Raw genomic sequence first — 18,709 nt, forward strand, 5'->3', positions numbered from 1 at the left:
TGATCAAAAATATAAACACAACATGTAATGTGTTTTTGCCAGGTTTTATGAGCTGAAATAAAAGGTCCCAGACATTTTCCATGCACACAAAAAGCATATTTCTCTAAATTTTTGTCCACAAATTTGTCTACATCCCTGCCAAGATAATTCTTCCACCTGACAGGTGTGGCATATCAAGAAGTTGATCATTACACAGGTGCACCTTGTGCTGGGGACAGTAAAAGGCCACTATAAAATTCAAAGTTTTCAAATCAAAGTTCATTTGTCACATACACATGGTTAGCAGATGTTAATGCGAGTGTAGCGAAATGCTTGTGCCTCTAGTTCCGACAATGCAGTAATAATCAACAAGTAATCTAACCTACCAATTCCACAACAACAACAAAGGGATGAAGAATATGTACATAAAAATATATGATGGTACAGAACGGCATAGGCAAGATCCAGTAGATGGTATAGAGTACAGTATATACATATGAGATGAGTAATGTAGGGTATGTAAACATTAAAGTGGCTAGTGATACATGTATTACATAAAGATGGCAAATGCAATAGATGGTATCGAGTACAGTATAAACATATGAGGTGGAATTGTTTCAAGTGGCTAGTTTTGTCAAACAACACAATGCCACAGATGTCTCAAGTTTTGATGAATCAAATCAAATCAAATTTATTTATATAGCCCTTCGTACATCAGCTGATATCTCAAAGTGCTGTACAGAAACCCAGTCTAAAACCCCAAACAGCAAGCAATGCAGGTGTAGAAGCACGGTGGCTAGGAAAAACTCCCTAGAAAGGCCAAAACCTAGGAAGAAACCTAGAGAGGAACCAGGCTATGTGGGGTGGCCAGTCCTCTTCTGGATGTGCAGGGTGGAGATTATAACAGAACATGGCCAAGATGTCCAAATGTTCATAAATGACCAGCATGGTCATATAATAATAATAAGGCAGAACAGTTGAAACTGGAGCAGCAGCACGGTCAGGTGGACTGGGGACAGCAAGGAGTCATCATGTCAGGTAGTCCTGGGGCATGGTCCTAGGGCTCAGGTCCTCCGAGAGAGAGAAAGAAAGAGAGTAGGAGAGAATTAGAGAATGCACACTTGATTCACACAGGACACTGAATAGGACAGGAGAAGTACTCCAGATATAACAAACTGACCCTAGCCCCCCGACACATAAACTACTGCAGCATAAATACTGGAGGCTGAGACAGGAGGGGTCAGGAGACACTGTGGCCCCATCCGAGGACACCCCCCAGACAGGGCCAAACAGGAAGGATATAACCCCACCCACTTTGCCAAAGCACAGCCCCCACACCACTAGAGGGATATCTTCAACCACCAACTTACCATCCTGAGACAAGGCTAGTATAGAGTATAGCCCACAAAGATCTCCGCCATGGCACAACCCAAGGGGGGGCGCCAACCCAGACAGGATGACCACATCACGAGGAAGCGTGCAATTGGCATGCTGACTGCAGGAATGTCTACCAGAGCTGTTGACAGGGAATTTAATGTTAATTTCTACCATTAGCCCCCTCCAACGTCGTTTTAGAGAACTTAGTAGTACTTCCAACCGGCCTCACATCCACAGATCACGTGTATGACATCGTGTTAGTGAGCGTTTTGCTGATGTCAACGTTGTTGATAGAGTGCCCCATGGTGGGGTTCTGGTATGGGCAGGCATAAGCTACGGACAACGATACAAATTGAATTTTATAGATGGCAATTTGAATGCATAGAGATACCGTGATGAGATCCTGAGTCACATTGTCGTGCCATTCATCCGCAGCAACCACCTCATGTTACAGCATGATAATGCACTGCCATGTCATAAGGATCTGTACACAATTTCTGGAACCTGAAAATGTCACCATTCTTCCATGACCTGCATACTCACCAGACTTGTCACCCATTGAGCCTGTTTGGGATGCTCTGGATCAACATGTACGACAGTGTGTTCCAGTTCCTACCAATATCCAGCAACTTCGCACAGCCATTGAAGAGGAGTGGGCCAACATTCCACAGGCCAGAATCAACAGCCTGATCATCTCTATGTGAAGGAGATGTGCCGTGCTGCATGAGGCACTCAGTTGGTGCCTGGTGGTCACACCAGATACTGACTGGTTTTCTGATCCACACACCTACCTTTTTTAAGGTATCTGTGACCAACAGATGCATATCTGTATTCCCAGTCATGTGTAATGCATAGATTATGGCCTAATGAATGTATATAAATTCACTGATTTCCTTTATATGAACTGTAACTCAGTAAAATCTTTTAAGTTGTTACATGTAGCATTTATGGCTTAGAATTGAAGGGTTAAAATAAATGTGATTTTGAGAGCGAAAACCTGAAACAACATGGGAAAAGAGAACTGGAAAACCAAAACCTTTAATTCATTTTTCTTGATAATGTGGGCTATTTACTTAATTTGTCTGTTTTAATAAAATATATAATTTGAAGAACAAACATTGTGGCAATTCATATCTTGCAGCAAAACTGTAAATACGACTTTAATCTCAAGATAATGTTAAAAAAGGTTTAATGTTCTCTGACATAGACATAGACAATATCCAAAACAACTAACAATACAGTGAATTCATACATTTTCAGCAATACAAATTGTAAAGTCTATACCACAAATCTTTTTTTCCAACTTGGAGGTAAACTCGATAAAGTAATCAATCATTTCACTGTGTATTTCAGATGGAGTCAAGTCATTAGAATGTACCAAAATAGAGCTCCTTCTGGAGAAAAGAATTAGCCCAGGAGAGCAAGCACCCCCAGACCCCCTGACTCGGGGATGCCTGGTTGGCTACGTTTTCTATTTGGCTGCCTACTCTATGTAGTTGTGCAGAACACTGCCAAAATGTACCTACAGTCTCTAGGCTTCCTCTGTGTACTTCCTGTTGGTGTACTCTGCTTCGATAAGGGGTTCAAAGCTGTGTTTCCTACACTGTTGCAAGTAGAGCACCAGGACGAGTAGAAGAACCAGGGCACCCAGGAAAACACCACCCAGACTAGAGCCCAACACAAACACGATTCCACCGTCTGTTGCTGAGGAAGGGAGAGAAGAAGATATTTAATGCAACAAGATCTTTATCAAAGTGTTCTTATTTCATTGACCTGCTAATAAAACAAGCATAAGTCGATGACGATTATTTAATTGCAAAAGTTATCTGTGAAATCACCAACCATCGAGTTCAATGGCATAAGAATATCCCAGTTGATCAGAAGCCACATAAATCTCCTCGTTGGTCACAGGAGGGAAGAATGGCACCATGTTATAATGTCTGTTGTGACCAATGGGAGCCATCTCATCTGGGAAGCTGGAGTTTGGTGGAACAGACTTTCTCATCCACTCATCAAAAATGGCATCAGTGAAAGCATGGAGCACCTATATATATATATATATATATATATATATATATATATATATAGAGAGAGAGAGAGAGAGAGAGAGAGAGAGAGAGAGAGAGAGAGAGAGAGAGAGAGAGAGAGAGAGAGAGAGAGAGAGAGAGAGAGAGAGAGAGAGAGAGAGAGAGAGAGACAGAGACAGAGACAGAGACAGAGACAGAGACAGAGACACAGAGAGAGAGCGAGAGAGCGAGAGAGCGAGAGAGAGAGAGAGAGAGAGAGAGAGAGAGAGAGAGAGAGAGAGAGAGATAGTTATGTAAATGTAAAACATTGTCTGCACAGATCTGACCAACTACCAATTCTTTACATTATCTCACATGACAGTCAAATACATGGACTCATAGGCAACCACACCATATCTCTACCTACATGTATATATTACCTCAATTACATTGACTAACCGGTGTCCGTGCACATTGACTCTGTACCAGTACCCCCTGTATATAGCCTCAATATTGTTATTTTACTGCTGCTCTTTAATTATTTGTTACTTTTATTTCTTATTTTTCTTGAGGTATTTTTCTTAACTGCATTGTTGGTTAAGGGCTTGTAAGTAAGCATTTCACTGTAAAGTCTACACCTGTTGTATTCGGCGCATGTGACAAATACAATTTGATTTTATTTGATTTGAAATAGATAATTACCAGAAAGATGGGGTCATTGGCTGCAGAGTGAGACCGAGCGCTGGTTCCACTGAGGAAGGAGTGGACCAGGTTGTGCAGGTTGTTAACTGTGGAGTCAAGCTCTGCCTCGCCATCTGGCTTGTCATAGCCTTCGAGAGCATTCCTGTATAGGAGACAAAGTATATTTGGAAGTCAGAAACAATGCTATTTAGAGAGTTCATTCGACTTGACCTCATAGAATATCACCCTGTAGGTGAATGTGTAAGGTCCCAGGTCAATGTGAACAGTTTAGGTTGCCTGAAGCTGAAGGTAGAGTTTATATAGTAGGGAGCGTTGTCAAAGTCTCTGAGGTTTAGACAGCTCCTGACATCATTCATGGTCGGCAGACTCATGTTGGTTCTCGCTCCTCCCATCTGACCTCTCCTTATACGTCCCTCACTGGTCCCATTACACAGAGTGACCAGGCGGTTATATTCATCCAAGCTGGGGAGGGGAAAGATTCAAGCAACATTTAAGGACAATGAGTCTGGTACAAAACACATGATGAACATGTACCCAGTAGTATAACAAACTGCATACGTGCACCAAGCATAACCAGCACAGGTATATTATATACACTACCGTTCAAAAGTTTGGGGTCACTTAGAAATGTCCTTGTTTTTGAAAGAAAAAATAAATAAATTTTCCATTAAAATAACATAAAATTGATCAGAAATACAGTGCAGACATTGTTAATGTTGTAAATGACTGTTGTAGCTGGAAACGGCACATTTTTTATGGAATATCTACATAGGCGTACAGAGACCCGTCGTCAGCAACCATCACTCCTGTGTTCCAATGGCACGTTGTGGTAGCTAATCCAAGTTTAGAATTTTAAAAGTCTAATTGATTATTCGAAAACCCTTTTACAATGATGTTAGCACAACTGAAAAAAATGTTGTTCTGATTAAAGAAGCAATACAACTGGCCTTCTTTAGTCTAGTTGAGTATCTGGAGCATCAGCATTTGTGGTTCGATTACAGGCTCAAATGGCCAGAAACAAAGGACTTTCTTCTGAAACTCGTCAGTCTATTCTTTTTCTGAGAAATGAAGGCTATTCTATGTGAGAAATTTGTATTTGTTTCTGGCCATTTTGAGCATGTAAACAATCCCACACATTCTCCAGATACTCAACTAGTCTAAAGGTTGTATTGCTTCTTTAATCAGCACAACAGTTTTCAGCTGTGCTAACATCATTGCAAACCGTTTCCAGCTACAATAGTAATTTACAACATTAACAATGTCTACCATGTATTTCTGATCAATTTGATGTTATTTTAAATGAACAAAAAATGTGCTTCCCTTTCAAAAACACAAGACATTTCTAAGTGGTAGTGTGCATACTGGGCTGGTTTCGGAGATATGAATTACAACTGATTAAAAAGCACTTTCAATAGAAATCCTTCAGTAAACATGCATTTTAGTCCAGGACTAGGCTTAATCTGTTTCACACAATGTTTTAAACACATTTCTGTCCAACAGCGCACCTGTCACACACCACCCCCCAATTGGAGAACCTGGACTGGTTACTGATGAGGGAGGAGTCATCTGGGTTGTGCCCCCCCAGGAGAGAGTCTGTACAGACGTCACACTCAGTCTGCCCTGTGGCGAAGTTCCAGAATGGAACAGCGAAGTTCTCATTGCCAGTTAGTCTCTGCAGCAGAGAGGATCCTTTTACTTGTATTTTCTTCAATGTTTGAAGCTATTTTGTTCTTCATGTCCTCAGCTTTCAAATCCACTCTTACCTGCAGGTCTCTCTCCAGACTAAGGAGGTGGTATCTGTGCCAGGTGACGAATGCTGGTCCTTTGTGGGAGAAGTCAATGGCCTTGAAGGGACGACCTGGACCTACAGAAGAAACAAATAAGGTGGTTCATGAGCCACGTTTGAATGTTCTCTTTTGCTCACTTTCTAGTACATAGAGAGTCATATATAACTCAGAACATGTAAGTAACGTAGTAAGTGAGTCATTTATAACATTTGTCTTTCATTTTCAACCTAAAAGGAATTAGTTTGAAGGTTGAATATCATTTAATAATGTATTGATATTCTTTTTTGAATCTATAAACTTATGACTTCAGAAAATAATACGTTGGTGTTTTACCTAAAAGTGTGTCTCTGACAGAGTAGTAGTGCTGCCACGTAAAGAAGTCATAGATGGAGATGTTGGAGAACTGGGGCTGGGTTCCATTAGGCCCCAACAGGGCCAGCCAGTGCTGTGTGGCAATGACATAGTCTGGGTGGGTGGTGTTCTTGGCCCGGTCCAACACATCCAGGAACTCCTGGAGCTCAGCTGGAGTCAGAGAGTGGATGTTCTTCCTCACCACTGGGGATTTATGCACGTCACAGTTTGGTCCTGTCCAGCCAAAAGTACACTGACCACAGTCAAAGCCACCGAAGTTACCTAGATACAGGGATGGAATATAAACAAAATATAAACCAAACCAAGTCAAGACTATGGGAATGGCCAAGAAATGTGGTTTCTGTAAATAAATCGTATTGGAATACATTTTAGAAACTAATACATTAATGTGATACATTTATTTGATGAAATGTTATTGTCAAATACCTGCAGTTCAGCCACCAACATTAGGGTAACTAAATGGTCTCAAAGTTACGTTCACCCAACAGTCTTGAAATATTTGAAATAATAATCACAATTTAACAATGAGTTATAATGTGGTCTAAACAAAACATGTTTTATTGCATTTGAAACACTGATTTGCTATTAACACTTAAATGTAACACCTTATCAATATGTTACTTACCTGAGCACCTGCATGTCTGATTGAAGAATTTGGTCGGCCACCTTTCTCGATCATCAACATTTCTCAACCTATACGGTCCACCCCAGGGTTTGGTACTGACTCTGATGTCGGAGCAGTTTCCCCGTCCAGATAAAATTCCACATACGTTAGCAGGATCAGACCCGAGGGCAGGGCAGCACTGCTTTGAGACGATCCCTTCTACCGTGCTACACACTCGAGGAAACTGAGCCTCTGTAGAACCAGGCCATGTCACAAAACAGACCAACCCTAGCACAAGAGCCCTCATCGTCTTCAACACCTCTGGTCCTCTTCTGTCCATGTCTGTCCACTAGCAAATCAGTTTGTATACCAGTTCACATCAATGCTTAATTAGTTAATTTCTCCAAAAGCGCAAGGAATTCAATATGTAACGCTCCAAAGTTGTGTATTCAACATTTGGCTACAGTCATAAATGTTAACTAAGAGCCAGCCTGAGAGTCGACTGTGTTCCAGTCGGTCTCATCAACTTTAACAAAGCCTCCAATTCATGTGCTCTCTTTAAGTCTGGGCAGAACGAATTACGATCTCGTGGTAATCACCTGACACCAGGCAACTATGAGCTTGACTCCTAACAGAGAAATACCTCAGGCCAAAATACATAATGTGTCGGTTAGCCCATCAGCTATCTACAGGTCCATTTTTACATTCTAGTCATTTAGCAGACACTCTTATCCAGAGCAACTAGTATTACGTGCCTTGCTCAAGGGCACATCAACATATTTTTCACATAGTTAACTCTGAATTTGAACCAGTGACCTTTCAATGACTGGTTAAACACTCTTAACCCCAAGGCTACCTGCCACCCATCTAATGTGAAGCTCACAACGTTAGTCCCATGAATAATATATTTTTTTAAGTATTTGAGAGTAATTTCTCATAAGGTTGTTTTTGCTAGAAATGAAATCCACAGTAGACTGATTGATATACATTTGCATAATTACAGATAGGATATTTGGTTTCCTGTTCACTTCCCTCTTTATCACATGACATATGATACATATAATCCTAAATCATTTAAATCATGATAGCCTAATCATATCGTTTGTCTATACCGTTTTATTAATAATAATTTCTCATACTCCACTGAGAGAAAGTCATCAACTGATTGTTGAATTCCTCTGAGAAACAATCATTCTTTGTTCTGTGGGAGGAGCACTAAACACATCAATGAAGACATGATGTTTTGTACGTCAGTGCAGAAATAGCTGATATGCTTTGTGCCTGTGTCATTAGCTAGACTTTCCCTACCCCCTGTTACCTATGATCTGGCATGTGACTGTTGAATGGTGAGTGAAAAGTTACATTGCCAATCACACAATAGCTACACACATATACTGCCATAAGGGAATGAGATAAAACTTCTTATTATTTTTAATCTAAAACTGAATTGAAAAAATAAATATCCTAAATCGAAGAATTACATAATTCAATGTAACATTTACATTTACATTTAAGTCATTTAGCAGACGCTCTTATCCAGAGCGACTTACAAATTGGTGCATTCACCTTATGACATCCAGTAGAACAGTCACTTTACAATAGTGCATCTAAATCTTAAAAGGGGGGGGAGAAGGATTACTTTATCCTATCCTAGGTATTCCTTAAAGAGGTGGGGTTTCAGGTCTCCGGAAGGTGGTGATTGACTCCGCTGTCCTGGCGTCGTGAGGGAGTTTGTTCCACCATTGGGGGGCCAGAGCAGCGAACAGTTTTGACTGGGCTGAGCGGGAACTGTACTTCCTCAGTGGTAGGGAGGCGAGCAGGCCAGAGGTGGATGAACGCAGTGCCCTTGTTTGGGTGTAGGGCCTGATCAGAGCCTGGAGGTACTGAGGTGCCGTTCCCCTCACAGCTCCGTAGGCAAGCACCATGGTCTTGTAGCGGATGCGAGCTTCAACTGGAAGCCAGTGGAGAGAGCGGAGGAGCGGGGTGACGTGAGAGAACTTGGGAAGGTTGAACACCAGACGGGTGTAAGCTCGTGGAAACAATATGCTAGTATTGTAACACTTTTAATTATTGTCATAAAGAAATATACTATAATATACTTGTCACACCCTGACCTTAGTTATTTGTTTTCTTTATTATTTTGGTTATTTTGGTTAGGTCAGGGTGTGACGAGGGTGATATGTGTGTTTTTGTTTTCTAGGGTTTTTGTAATTCTATGGGGTTTTAGTATCTAGGTATATGTAGGTCTATAGTGGCCTGAATTGGTTCCCAATCAGAGGCAGCTGTTTATCGTTGTCTCTGATTGGGGATCCTATTTAGGTTGCCATTTCCATTTTGGTTTTGTGGGTTATTATCTGTGTGTAGTTGCATGTCAGCACCCGGTTCATCATAGCGTCGCGGTTGTTTGGTTTAAGTGTTTTTAGTTTATTAAAGAAGAATGTATTTTATCACCTGGTGCCTTGGTCACATCATTACGACGAACGTGACAGAATAACCTACCAAACCAGGACCAAGCAGCGTGAAAAGGAGGAACAGTGCTTAATGGGGAAATGGACCTGGGAGGAGATATTAGATGGAGCAGGACCCTGGACACAGCCGGGGGAGTATCGCCGTCCTAAGGAGGAGTTAGAGGCAGCGAAAGCGGAACGGCGATACTACGAGGAGAAATACAGGAGAATAGAGGAACAGCGACGATATGAAGGTACACGGCTAGAACGGAAGCCCGAGGCAGCCCCAATAAAAAAATGTGGAGCACATGAGGAGGTTGGCTGAGTCAGGTCGGAGACCTGAGCCAACTCCTCCTGCTTACCGTGGGCAGCGTGTAACTGGTCAGGCACCGTGTTATGCAGAGATGCACACAGTGTCTCAAGTGCGCTATTCTAGCCTGGTGCGCTCTATTCCAGCTCCTCGCATTTGCCGGGCTAGAATGGGCATCCAGCCAGGACGTATTGAGCCAGCTCTGTTCTGGATCTCCAATGCGTCTCCATGGTCCAGTGTATCCTGTTCCTCCTTCCAGCACTCGCCCTGAGGTGCGTGTCCCCAGCCCAGTACCACCAGTTCCGGCACCACGCACCAGGCCTACAGTGCGCCTCGGCAGTCCAGAGCGTCCGGCGACAGTACCCAGTCCAGAGCGTCCGGCGACAGTACCCAGTCCAGAGCGTCCGGCGACGGGCCACAGTCCGGAACCTCCAACGACGGGCCACAGTCCGGAACCTCCAACGACGGGCCACAGTCCGGAACCTCCAACGACGGGCCACAGTCCAGAACCTCCAACGACGGGCCACAGCCCGGAACCTCCAACGACGGGCCACAGCCCGGAACCTCCAACGACGGGCCACAGGCCGGGGTCTCAAGCGACGGGCCACAGTCCGGGTTCTCCAACGACGGGCCACAGCCCGGGGTCTCAAGCGACGGGCCACAGTCCGGGGTCTCCAACGACGGGCCACAGTCCGGGGTCTCCAACGACGGGCCACAGTCCGGGGTCTCCAACGACGGGCCACAGCCCGGGGTCTCAAGCGACGGTCCCCAGCCCGGGGCCTACGGCGAGGATCCGCAGTCCAGAGCCTCCGACGATCCACGGGTCAGTGCTACAAGAGCGGACTCAGGGTAAAGGGGGCAGCGTCCAGAACCAGAGCCGCCACCGAGGTTAGATGCCCACCCAGACCCTCCCATATAGGTTTAGGTTTGCGGCCGGGACTCCGCACCTTTGGGGGGGTACTGTCACACCCTGACCATAGTTATCTTTGTTTTCTTTATTATTTTGGTTAGGTCAGGGTGTGACGAGGGTGGTATGTGTGTTTTTGTCTTGTCTATTTTTTTTGTAATTCTATGGGGTTTTAGTATGTCTAGGTATATGTTGTCTATGGTGGCCTGAATTGGTTCCTGATCAGAGACAGCTATTTATCGTTGTCTCTGATTGGGGATCCTATTTAGCTTGCCATTTTTCCATTTTGGTTTTGTGGGTTATTGTCTGTGTAGTTGCCTGTCAGGACTCGGTTTATGACAACTTCAAGATCGTTTGTTAGTTTAAGTGTGCTTTGTTTTTTAAAGAAGAATGTATTCTTATCACGCTGCGGCTTGGTCACATCATTACGACGAACGTGACAATACTATAGAATGAAAGACTACATTTTTGTCCGAAATCATTCATGGAACAGGCACTGAAAATTACAGGCACTAGCTTTAGTAAGATCAGTATGTATTCATTATTCTGTGTAGGTTTATCCCTAAGTTATTATTATTAGCTGGATAGACATAATGACTGTGCTCAAACATTCTACCCTCGGGATTTTATGTTGAAGACATAAGTACTTTCCTGAGTTATGTTTCAATTGATCTTCTCAGTTGGACCATTTATTACAATAACATGAACATTGCATAGAGGCATAATCAGAAACTGTAGTCTTACTGTTAGTTCCTGTTAGGCTTTAGTTCAAGAGTTGTCTGTGTGCTTTCCATTGTATTAAGGGTTCAAAGCCATGCTGTCTTCGCTGGTGCAGCATGTTGGTCCTCCTATTTGACCTCTCCTTATACGTCCCTCACTAGTTCCATTACACAGACCAGGCGATTATTTTCATCCATGCTGGGAGAAAATAAATAGTTTTTTGATTTGTGGATGCTGATTGGCTGAAATTGTATTTAATCTGTGTGTCTATCAGACAATAAACCACGGTATGAAAAATTACTGTTCTATTTACCAGTTTATAATAGCATTAAGGGACCTCAGGAGTTTGTGGTATATAGACTATTAATCTGAGTAACTAAAGTCTTGCGTAATTAATCAGATGCTTTATTCAGAACCCGAATGAAGACCTCCACTCTCTCTTTGCAGCTTAAGGGCAAGTCTATGGGCCAAATGTCCCCTGCCTTTCCGAAATTCAAAAGATGCTAACACCTGTGAAATCCTGATTTGTCCAATGCACTGGAACTGATGCTGTTCGTTGTCTCACGCATCCTGTTGTATCATGACAGATCTATGGTACCATTTATGCTTACATAGTCTGTCCATGTGAAATTAATTAAGCAATAAGGCCCGAGGGTATGTGGTATATTGGCCAGTATACTACAGCTAATAGCTGTTCTTAAGCACAATGCAATGCGAGTATACAGCCTGGATACAGATGTGGTATATTGTCCATGCAGTTTATTATTGCTATTATGAACTAGTTACCTACATAAATAGAACAGTAAACAACTATTTTTGCATCATTCCGTGGTACAGTATATTGTCTGATAGACACACGGCTGAAATGCTGCTTCAGCCAATCAGCATCCAGGACCTAAACTACCCAGTTTATAACAGGAAATATACCACAGCTAAGGGCTGTTCTGATGCATCATGTGGCATAAGCATCAGCCTCTGAAGACAAAAGTTGCATGTTCGAATCCAGCGACATACATTTTTTTTAGATTTTAGTTTTAAGTCTATCCCAAACCTTAACCCTTACCTTAACCATTTTAAGTTAATGCCTTACCTTAAGATTATTGAGTTAATTACTAATCTTAACCCTAAACTTAAAATGTGGAGTTAATGGCTAAACCTAACCTTAGACACTTCGAAATTTGACATTTTGAGAGAAATTCTAACATGAGACAGAACTTGTTACACACACACACACGCACAACATAGAAGGGCAGAGTCAAGGAAACTAACTTTCATCAACACACCCACACACCATAATAGGAAAGTTACTGTAGATTAAGAAACAGCAACAATCAAATACACATTTTTAACCCTTCTCCTACAATTTCGTATATCTAATTATACTATTTCAAAATATAAAAATAAACTTTTTCTAAATGTTTTGAATTTTAATTGAATGACTTTTAATTGATTTTGATTCAAAATAAATAATTGATAGATTTTTTTGTGTCCCGTTAACTCACCAATTTCCTGCTATCCAATTGATAGTTAGTCTTTTCCCATCGCTGCAACTCCCGTATGGACTCGGGAGAGCCAGTGCTGTCCTTCGAAACATAACTCAGCCAAACCAAACAGCTTCTTGACACAACGTTCGCTTAATCCGGAAGCCAGCCGCACCAATGTGTCAGCGAAACACCATACACCTGGCGACCATGTCAGCGTGCATTGCGCCTGGCCCGCCACAAGAGTCACTAGTGCGCGATGGCATAAGAACATCCCTGCCGGCCAAACCTTCCCCTAACCCGGTCAATGCTGGGCCAATTGTGTGCTGTCCCATGGGTCTTCCGGTCGCGGCTGGCTGCGATAGAGCCTTGTCTTGAACTAGGATCTCTAGTGGCACAGTTAGCATTGCAGTGGCTTAGACAACTGCGCCATTCCAGAGGCCCTGGAAATCTAATTAATGTAATAAATACATCCCCATCAAAATCCATCTGTTTAAGCTAGAGATACTTTTGTATATATAGTGTATGTGAACACCCCTTCAAATGATTGGATTCGGCTATTTCAGCCACACCCGTTGCTGACAGGTGTATAAAATCGAGCACACAGCCATGTATTTTCCACAGATAAACATTGGCAATAGAATGGCCTTACTGAAGAACTCAGTGGCACTGTCAACACTCACAACTGAGTTCCAAGCTGTCTCTGGAAGCAAAGTCAGTACAGAACTGTTTGTCGGGAGCTTCATGAAATGGTCGAGCAGCCACACACAAGCCTAAGATCACCATGCGCAATGCCAAGCATCGTCTGGAGTGGTGTAAATCTCGCCGCCATTGGACTCTGGAGCAGTGGAAACGAGTTCTCTGGAGTGATGAGTCACGCTTCACCATATAGCAGTCCAATGGACGAATCTGGGTTTTGGGGATGCCAGTAAACGGTACCTGCCTGAATGCATAGAACCATCTGTAAAGTTAGGTGGAGAAGGAATAATTGTCTAGGGCTGTTTTTCATGGTTTGGGCTAGGCAACTTAGTTTCAGTGAATGGAAATCTTAACGCTACAGCATACAATAACATTCTAGACGATTCTGTGCTTCCAACTTTGTGGCAACAGTTTGGGGAAGACCCTTTCCTGTTTCAGCATGACAATGCCCCCTTGCACAAAGCAAGGTCCATACAGAAATGGTTTGTCAAGATCGGTCTAGAAGAAATTGACTGCACAGAGCTCTGACCTCAAACCCATTGAACACCTTTGTGATGAATTTGAACGCCGACTGCGGGGCCAGGCCTAATCGCCCAACATCAGTGCCTGACCTCACTAATGCTCTTGTGGAATCAAGTCCCCACAGCATTGTTCTAACATCTAGTGAAAAGCTTTCCCAGAAGAGTAGAGGCTGTTATAGCAGCAAAGGGGGGACGAACTCCATATTAATGCCCATGATTTTGGAATGAGATGTCTGACGAGCAGGTGTCCACGTGCTTTTGGTCGTGTAGTGTATCAGTTTTTTTCATGGGTTGCATCTCAATCCACCAATTCCGTCGATATCACCCTTCCGCATCTGAGGTGAAAGGTGTTTGTCAGAACATGAGAATGAAAATTGGCATTTTCACAAAAAAACTTCTAAAGCATCCGAACAGTTTGGCCCACAAAACTATTATGCACAGGAGGCTGCTGAGCGGAGGACGGCTCATAATAATGGCTGGAATGGAATGGTATCAAACCAAATAGAAACCATGTGTTTGATATGTTCGATACCATTTAATATTTTCCGTTCCAGCCTGTGAGCTGTGAGCACGTCCTCCCCAATTAAGGTGCCACCAGACCCCTCAGTGGAAAGATGAGACACTTCACAGGACGGAACTGAATTCGGTACAGCCTCTTCTGCCAACTTCTGTCTGTAGCGTCCAAACAATTTTGGGCTACACACCTGTGTGGAATTGTGAGTCTCTCACGAACAAATACTGTATATGTCAGTACAAGTAAGATGGCAGCGACAGACATGGCAGCTCTGGTTCTAGCTCCTAAGCAACATTGCAGTATTTTTTTTGTGTGTTACTTCTTACATTATTAGCCCAGAAAGTTTTTGTGTGTTATTACATACAGCCGGAAATAACTTTTGGTTATCAGGGCGGCGGTAACTCACCAGCATTAAGACTAGGAATACGACTTTCCCGAATGTAATCCTTTGAACATTACTCGCTAATGTTCAGTCTCTGGACAATAAAGTAGACAAGCTCAGGGCGAGGATCTCCTTCCAGAGAGACTTCAGGGACTGTAACATACTCTGTTTCACGGAATCATGGCTCTCTCGGGATACACTGTCTCTGTCCACACAGCCAGCTGGATTCTCAGTACATCGCATAGGCAGGAATAAAGAACTCTCCGGGAAGAAGGGTGTTGGTTAACTTTATATGATTAACTAGTCATGATTGTGGTAACATACAGAAACTCAAGTCCTTTTGTGCACCCGACCTAGAATACCTCCCAATCAAATTACGACCGTATTACCTCACAAGAGAATGACTGTTATAGTCACAGCTGTGTATATTCCCCTTCAAGCCGATACCACTATGGCCCTCAAGGAACTTTTACATTTTTTTAACCTTTACTTAACTAGGCATGTCAGTTAAGAACAAACTCTTATTTTCAATGACAGCCTAGGAACAGTGGGTTAAGTGCCTTGTTCAGGGGCAGAACGACAGATTTTTACCTTGACAGCTCAGGGATTCAATCTTGCAACCTTTCGGTTACTAGTCCAATGGCTTCCTTGGCTTGACTTTATGCAAACTGGAAACCAGATATCCTGAGGCCGCATTTATTGTAGCTGGGGATTTTAACAAAGCATATTTGAGAAAAATGCTACCGAAGTTTTATCAACACATTGACTGTAGTACTCACTCTGATAAAATATTAAACCACTGCTACTTCCCCATTTGAAATGCCTACAGGGCCCTCCCTTCAGCAAATCAGATCACGACTCCATTTTGCTCCTCCCTTTCTGCAGGCATAAACTCAAACTGGAAGTACCCGTGCAAAGGTCTATTCAACACTGGTCTGACCAATCGGAATCCATTCTTCAAGATTGTTTTGATCACGTGGAGTAGGATTTGTTCCGGGTAGCCTCTGAGAACAACATTCACTTATACACGGACACGGTGACTGAGTTCATTAGGAAGTGTACAGAGGATGTCGGTCCCTCTGTGACTATTAAAACCCACCCAAACCAAAATCCGTGGATAGATGGCAGCATTCGTGCCAAACTGAAGCGCGAACCACCGCATTTAACCATTGCAAGGTGACTGGGAATATGGTTGAATACAAACAGTGTAGTTATTCCCTCCGTAAGACAATCAAACAGTCATTATAGAGACAAAGTGGAGTCACATTTCAACGGCTCGACACGAGACGTATGTGGCAAGGCCTGCAGACAATCATAGATTACAAAGAGAAAACCAGCCACGTTGCGGACATTGACGTCTTGCTCCCGGAGAAGCTAAATACCTTCATCGCCCGCTTTGAGGATAACATGGTGCCACCGATGCGGCCCTCTCCCAAGGACTGTAGACTCACGTCCTCCGTGGCCGACGAGAGTAAGACATTTTAGCTTTGCTTCCGGCCCAGACGGCATGCCTAGCCCCGTCATCAGAGCATGCGTTGACCAGTTGGCTGTAGTGTTTACGGTCATATTCAATCTCTCCTGATCCCAGTCTGCTGTCCCCACTTGCTTCAAGATGTCCACCATTGTTCCTGTACCCAAGAAAGCAAAGGTAACTGAACTAAATGCCTATCGCCCCATATCACTCACTTCTGTCATCATGAAATGCTTCGAAAGGCTAGTTAATAAGGATCATATCAACTCTACCTTACCTGACACCCTCGACCCAATTCAATTTACTTACCGCCCCAATAGATCCACAGACAATGGCATCGCACTGCACACTGCCCTATCCCATTTGGACAAGAGGAATACTTACAGAATTTCCCAAACTCGGTCCTGGGGACACCAAGGGATGCACATAGATATTTATTTTTTCCCTAACACTAAACACCTTATTCATATAATCTAATCTTGATTATTTGAATCAGCTGTGTAGTACTGGGGCAAAAAACAAAACGTTGCACCCCTTGGGGTCCCGAGCACAGAGTTTTGGGAAATCATGCTCTAGAGTCTAAGCTAACATAAGGAATTGTTTTAAGATGGTCATACCAAGGATCTAGCTATTTGCTTTTGAATTTTAAAACCCGTTAAGGTATCAAAACAATATGAACAAAAATATTTGATGAAACGCTGAATTTGGCATGCATACATTCAATATTATTACAGAAATTACTTCAGACCTGTCACACACCACCCTCCAATTGGAGAACCTGGACTGGTTACTGATGAGGCAGGAGTCATCTGCGTTGTGCCCCCCCAGGAGAGAGTCTGTACAGACGTCACACTCAGTCTGCCCTGTGGCGAAATTCCAGTATAGAACAGCAAAGGTCTCATTGCCAGTCAGTCTCTGCAGAGGATAAACTATTCAGATACACTCATTCAAGGAAGCTGACATTTTCCCAAGTGCATATTCATATTTGTAAGAGAAATACAACAATTAATTTACCTTTACACTCTTACCTGCAGGTTTTTCTCCAGACTGAGTATGTGGTATCTGTGCCAAGTTATGAAGGCAGGTCCTTTACGGGAGAATCAATGTGCTTGGATGGACATCCAGATAGACATCCAGATGGAAAATTCTAGTCTTAGAAGTGCAATCATGTCCATAGAATTTAAATTGTTCAACATTGTACACATGTAAATGATTATCATTATAATATATTGTTTGTGTTTGCTTGTTTGTTTATGTGTGATGGATCACATTCCCCAAGGAGTGTCTCTGACAGAGTAGTAGTGCTGCCATGTAAAGAAGTCGCAGATGGAGATGTTGGAGAACTGGGGCTGGGTTCCATTAGGCCCCAACAGGGCCAGCCAGTGCTGTGTGGCAATGGCATAGTCTGGGTGGGTGGTGTTCTTGGCCCGGTCCAACACATCCAGGAACTCCTGGAGCTCAGCTGGAGTCAGAGAGTGGATGTTCTTCCTCACCACTGGGGATTTATGCACGTCACAGTTTGGTCCTGTCCAGCCAAACGTACACTGACCACAGTTAAAGCCACCAAAGTTACCTAGATACAGGGAGGGAATATAGATCATAGTTTATAGCTATACTGCAAAACATACTAATACACTTTTTACATTGAATTTTAACTTGAAGTTAGACATTTCATGCGTGTGTAAGAAATGTAATAAAATGCAGATATCTTTAAAGTATACAGTTTAACATTTTCAACATTATAATTTCATTATTTACTGAAGCACCTGCAAGTTTGATTAAAACATGTAGTTGGCCACCTTTCACGGTCATCTCAGTTTCTCATTGGAATTGGTCCACCCCAGGGTTTGGTGTCCCCGTCCAGATAAAAGTCCACACACGTTAGCAGGATCAGACCCGAGGGCAGGGCAGCACTGCTTTGAGACGATCCCTTCTACCGTGCTACACACTCGAGGAAACTGAGCCTCTGTAGAACCAGGCCATGTCACAAAACAGACCAACCCAAAGCACAAGAGCTCTCATTGTCTTTGTCACACTGCTGTAATCTTCTACTTTCACCCTAAAAAAATGTATTTGTACACCAGTTCCCAGCAATGATGTGGTCAATAAGTTCCAATAAGACACAGAGATGAAACTAATTCGATTTGATGGTGTTTGTCTTTCTCATTTTCCAGAAAATGAAACATCAAGGTTCACTTTGGAATTTCCAATCCATTTCGTTTGATGACAGATAGCATTGCCAGTGGGCTGCAGGCCTACAAGAAATTAAACCGCTCTTTCCCTGAATAATTATCCAACTAAGATTTCTAGGGACAAGTGATACAAATACCCACACAGTGTCTTTAAGAGCCCAGATCACAATGTTGTCAGTATGTTTGCACAATGCTCGCCCTCAAATAAAAATCACGTTCTAGCAGATGAGATGCACAG

General features: G+C 43.0%; 1 protein-coding gene and 1 pseudogene across 1 annotated transcript; both read right to left on the reverse strand.

Annotated features, from left to right (window-relative positions):
- Window positions 1-2,530: 2,530 nt before the first annotated feature.
- LOC124030708 (L-dopachrome tautomerase-like) lies at window positions 2,531-7,357 on the reverse strand. The gene is made up of 8 exons (XM_046341952.1): window positions 6,849-7,357; window positions 6,185-6,484; window positions 5,828-5,928; window positions 5,570-5,736; window positions 4,341-4,526; window positions 4,065-4,206; window positions 3,199-3,400; window positions 2,531-3,060 (listed from the first exon to the last, which is right to left on the reverse strand). Exons 1-8 carry the CDS (start codon window positions 7,165-7,167, stop codon window positions 2,888-2,890), a joined length of 1,590 nt encoding a protein of 529 aa, XP_046197908.1. The 5' UTR covers window positions 7,168-7,357; the 3' UTR covers window positions 2,531-2,887.
- A 2,981-nt stretch (window positions 7,358-10,338) lies between these two features.
- On the reverse strand, window positions 10,339-18,494 carry LOC123990942 (annotated as a pseudogene).
- Window positions 18,495-18,709: the final 215 nt, after the last annotated feature.

The sequence above is a fragment of the Oncorhynchus gorbuscha genome, linkage group LG01 (genome assembly GCF_021184085.1).
Source record: "Oncorhynchus gorbuscha isolate QuinsamMale2020 ecotype Even-year linkage group LG01, OgorEven_v1.0, whole genome shotgun sequence".
NCBI classification, from domain to species: domain Eukaryota; kingdom Metazoa; phylum Chordata; class Actinopteri; order Salmoniformes; family Salmonidae; genus Oncorhynchus; species Oncorhynchus gorbuscha.

Bases quoted from the DNA above. Each gene is read 5' to 3' on its own strand.
- LOC124030708 (XM_046341952.1), bottom strand. From the start codon at position 7,167: ATGGACAGAAGAGGACCAGAGGTGTTGAAGACGATGAGGGCTCTTGTG. The intron at 4,207-4,340 runs GCAACCTAAACT...TCTCCTATACAG, and splicing joins AACTCTACCTTCAGCTTCAG to GAATGCTCTCGAAGGCTATG. The intron at 3,061-3,198 runs GTTGGTGATTTC...TCCCTTCCTCAG, and splicing joins TTATGCCATTGAACTCGATG to CAACAGACGGTGGAATCGTG.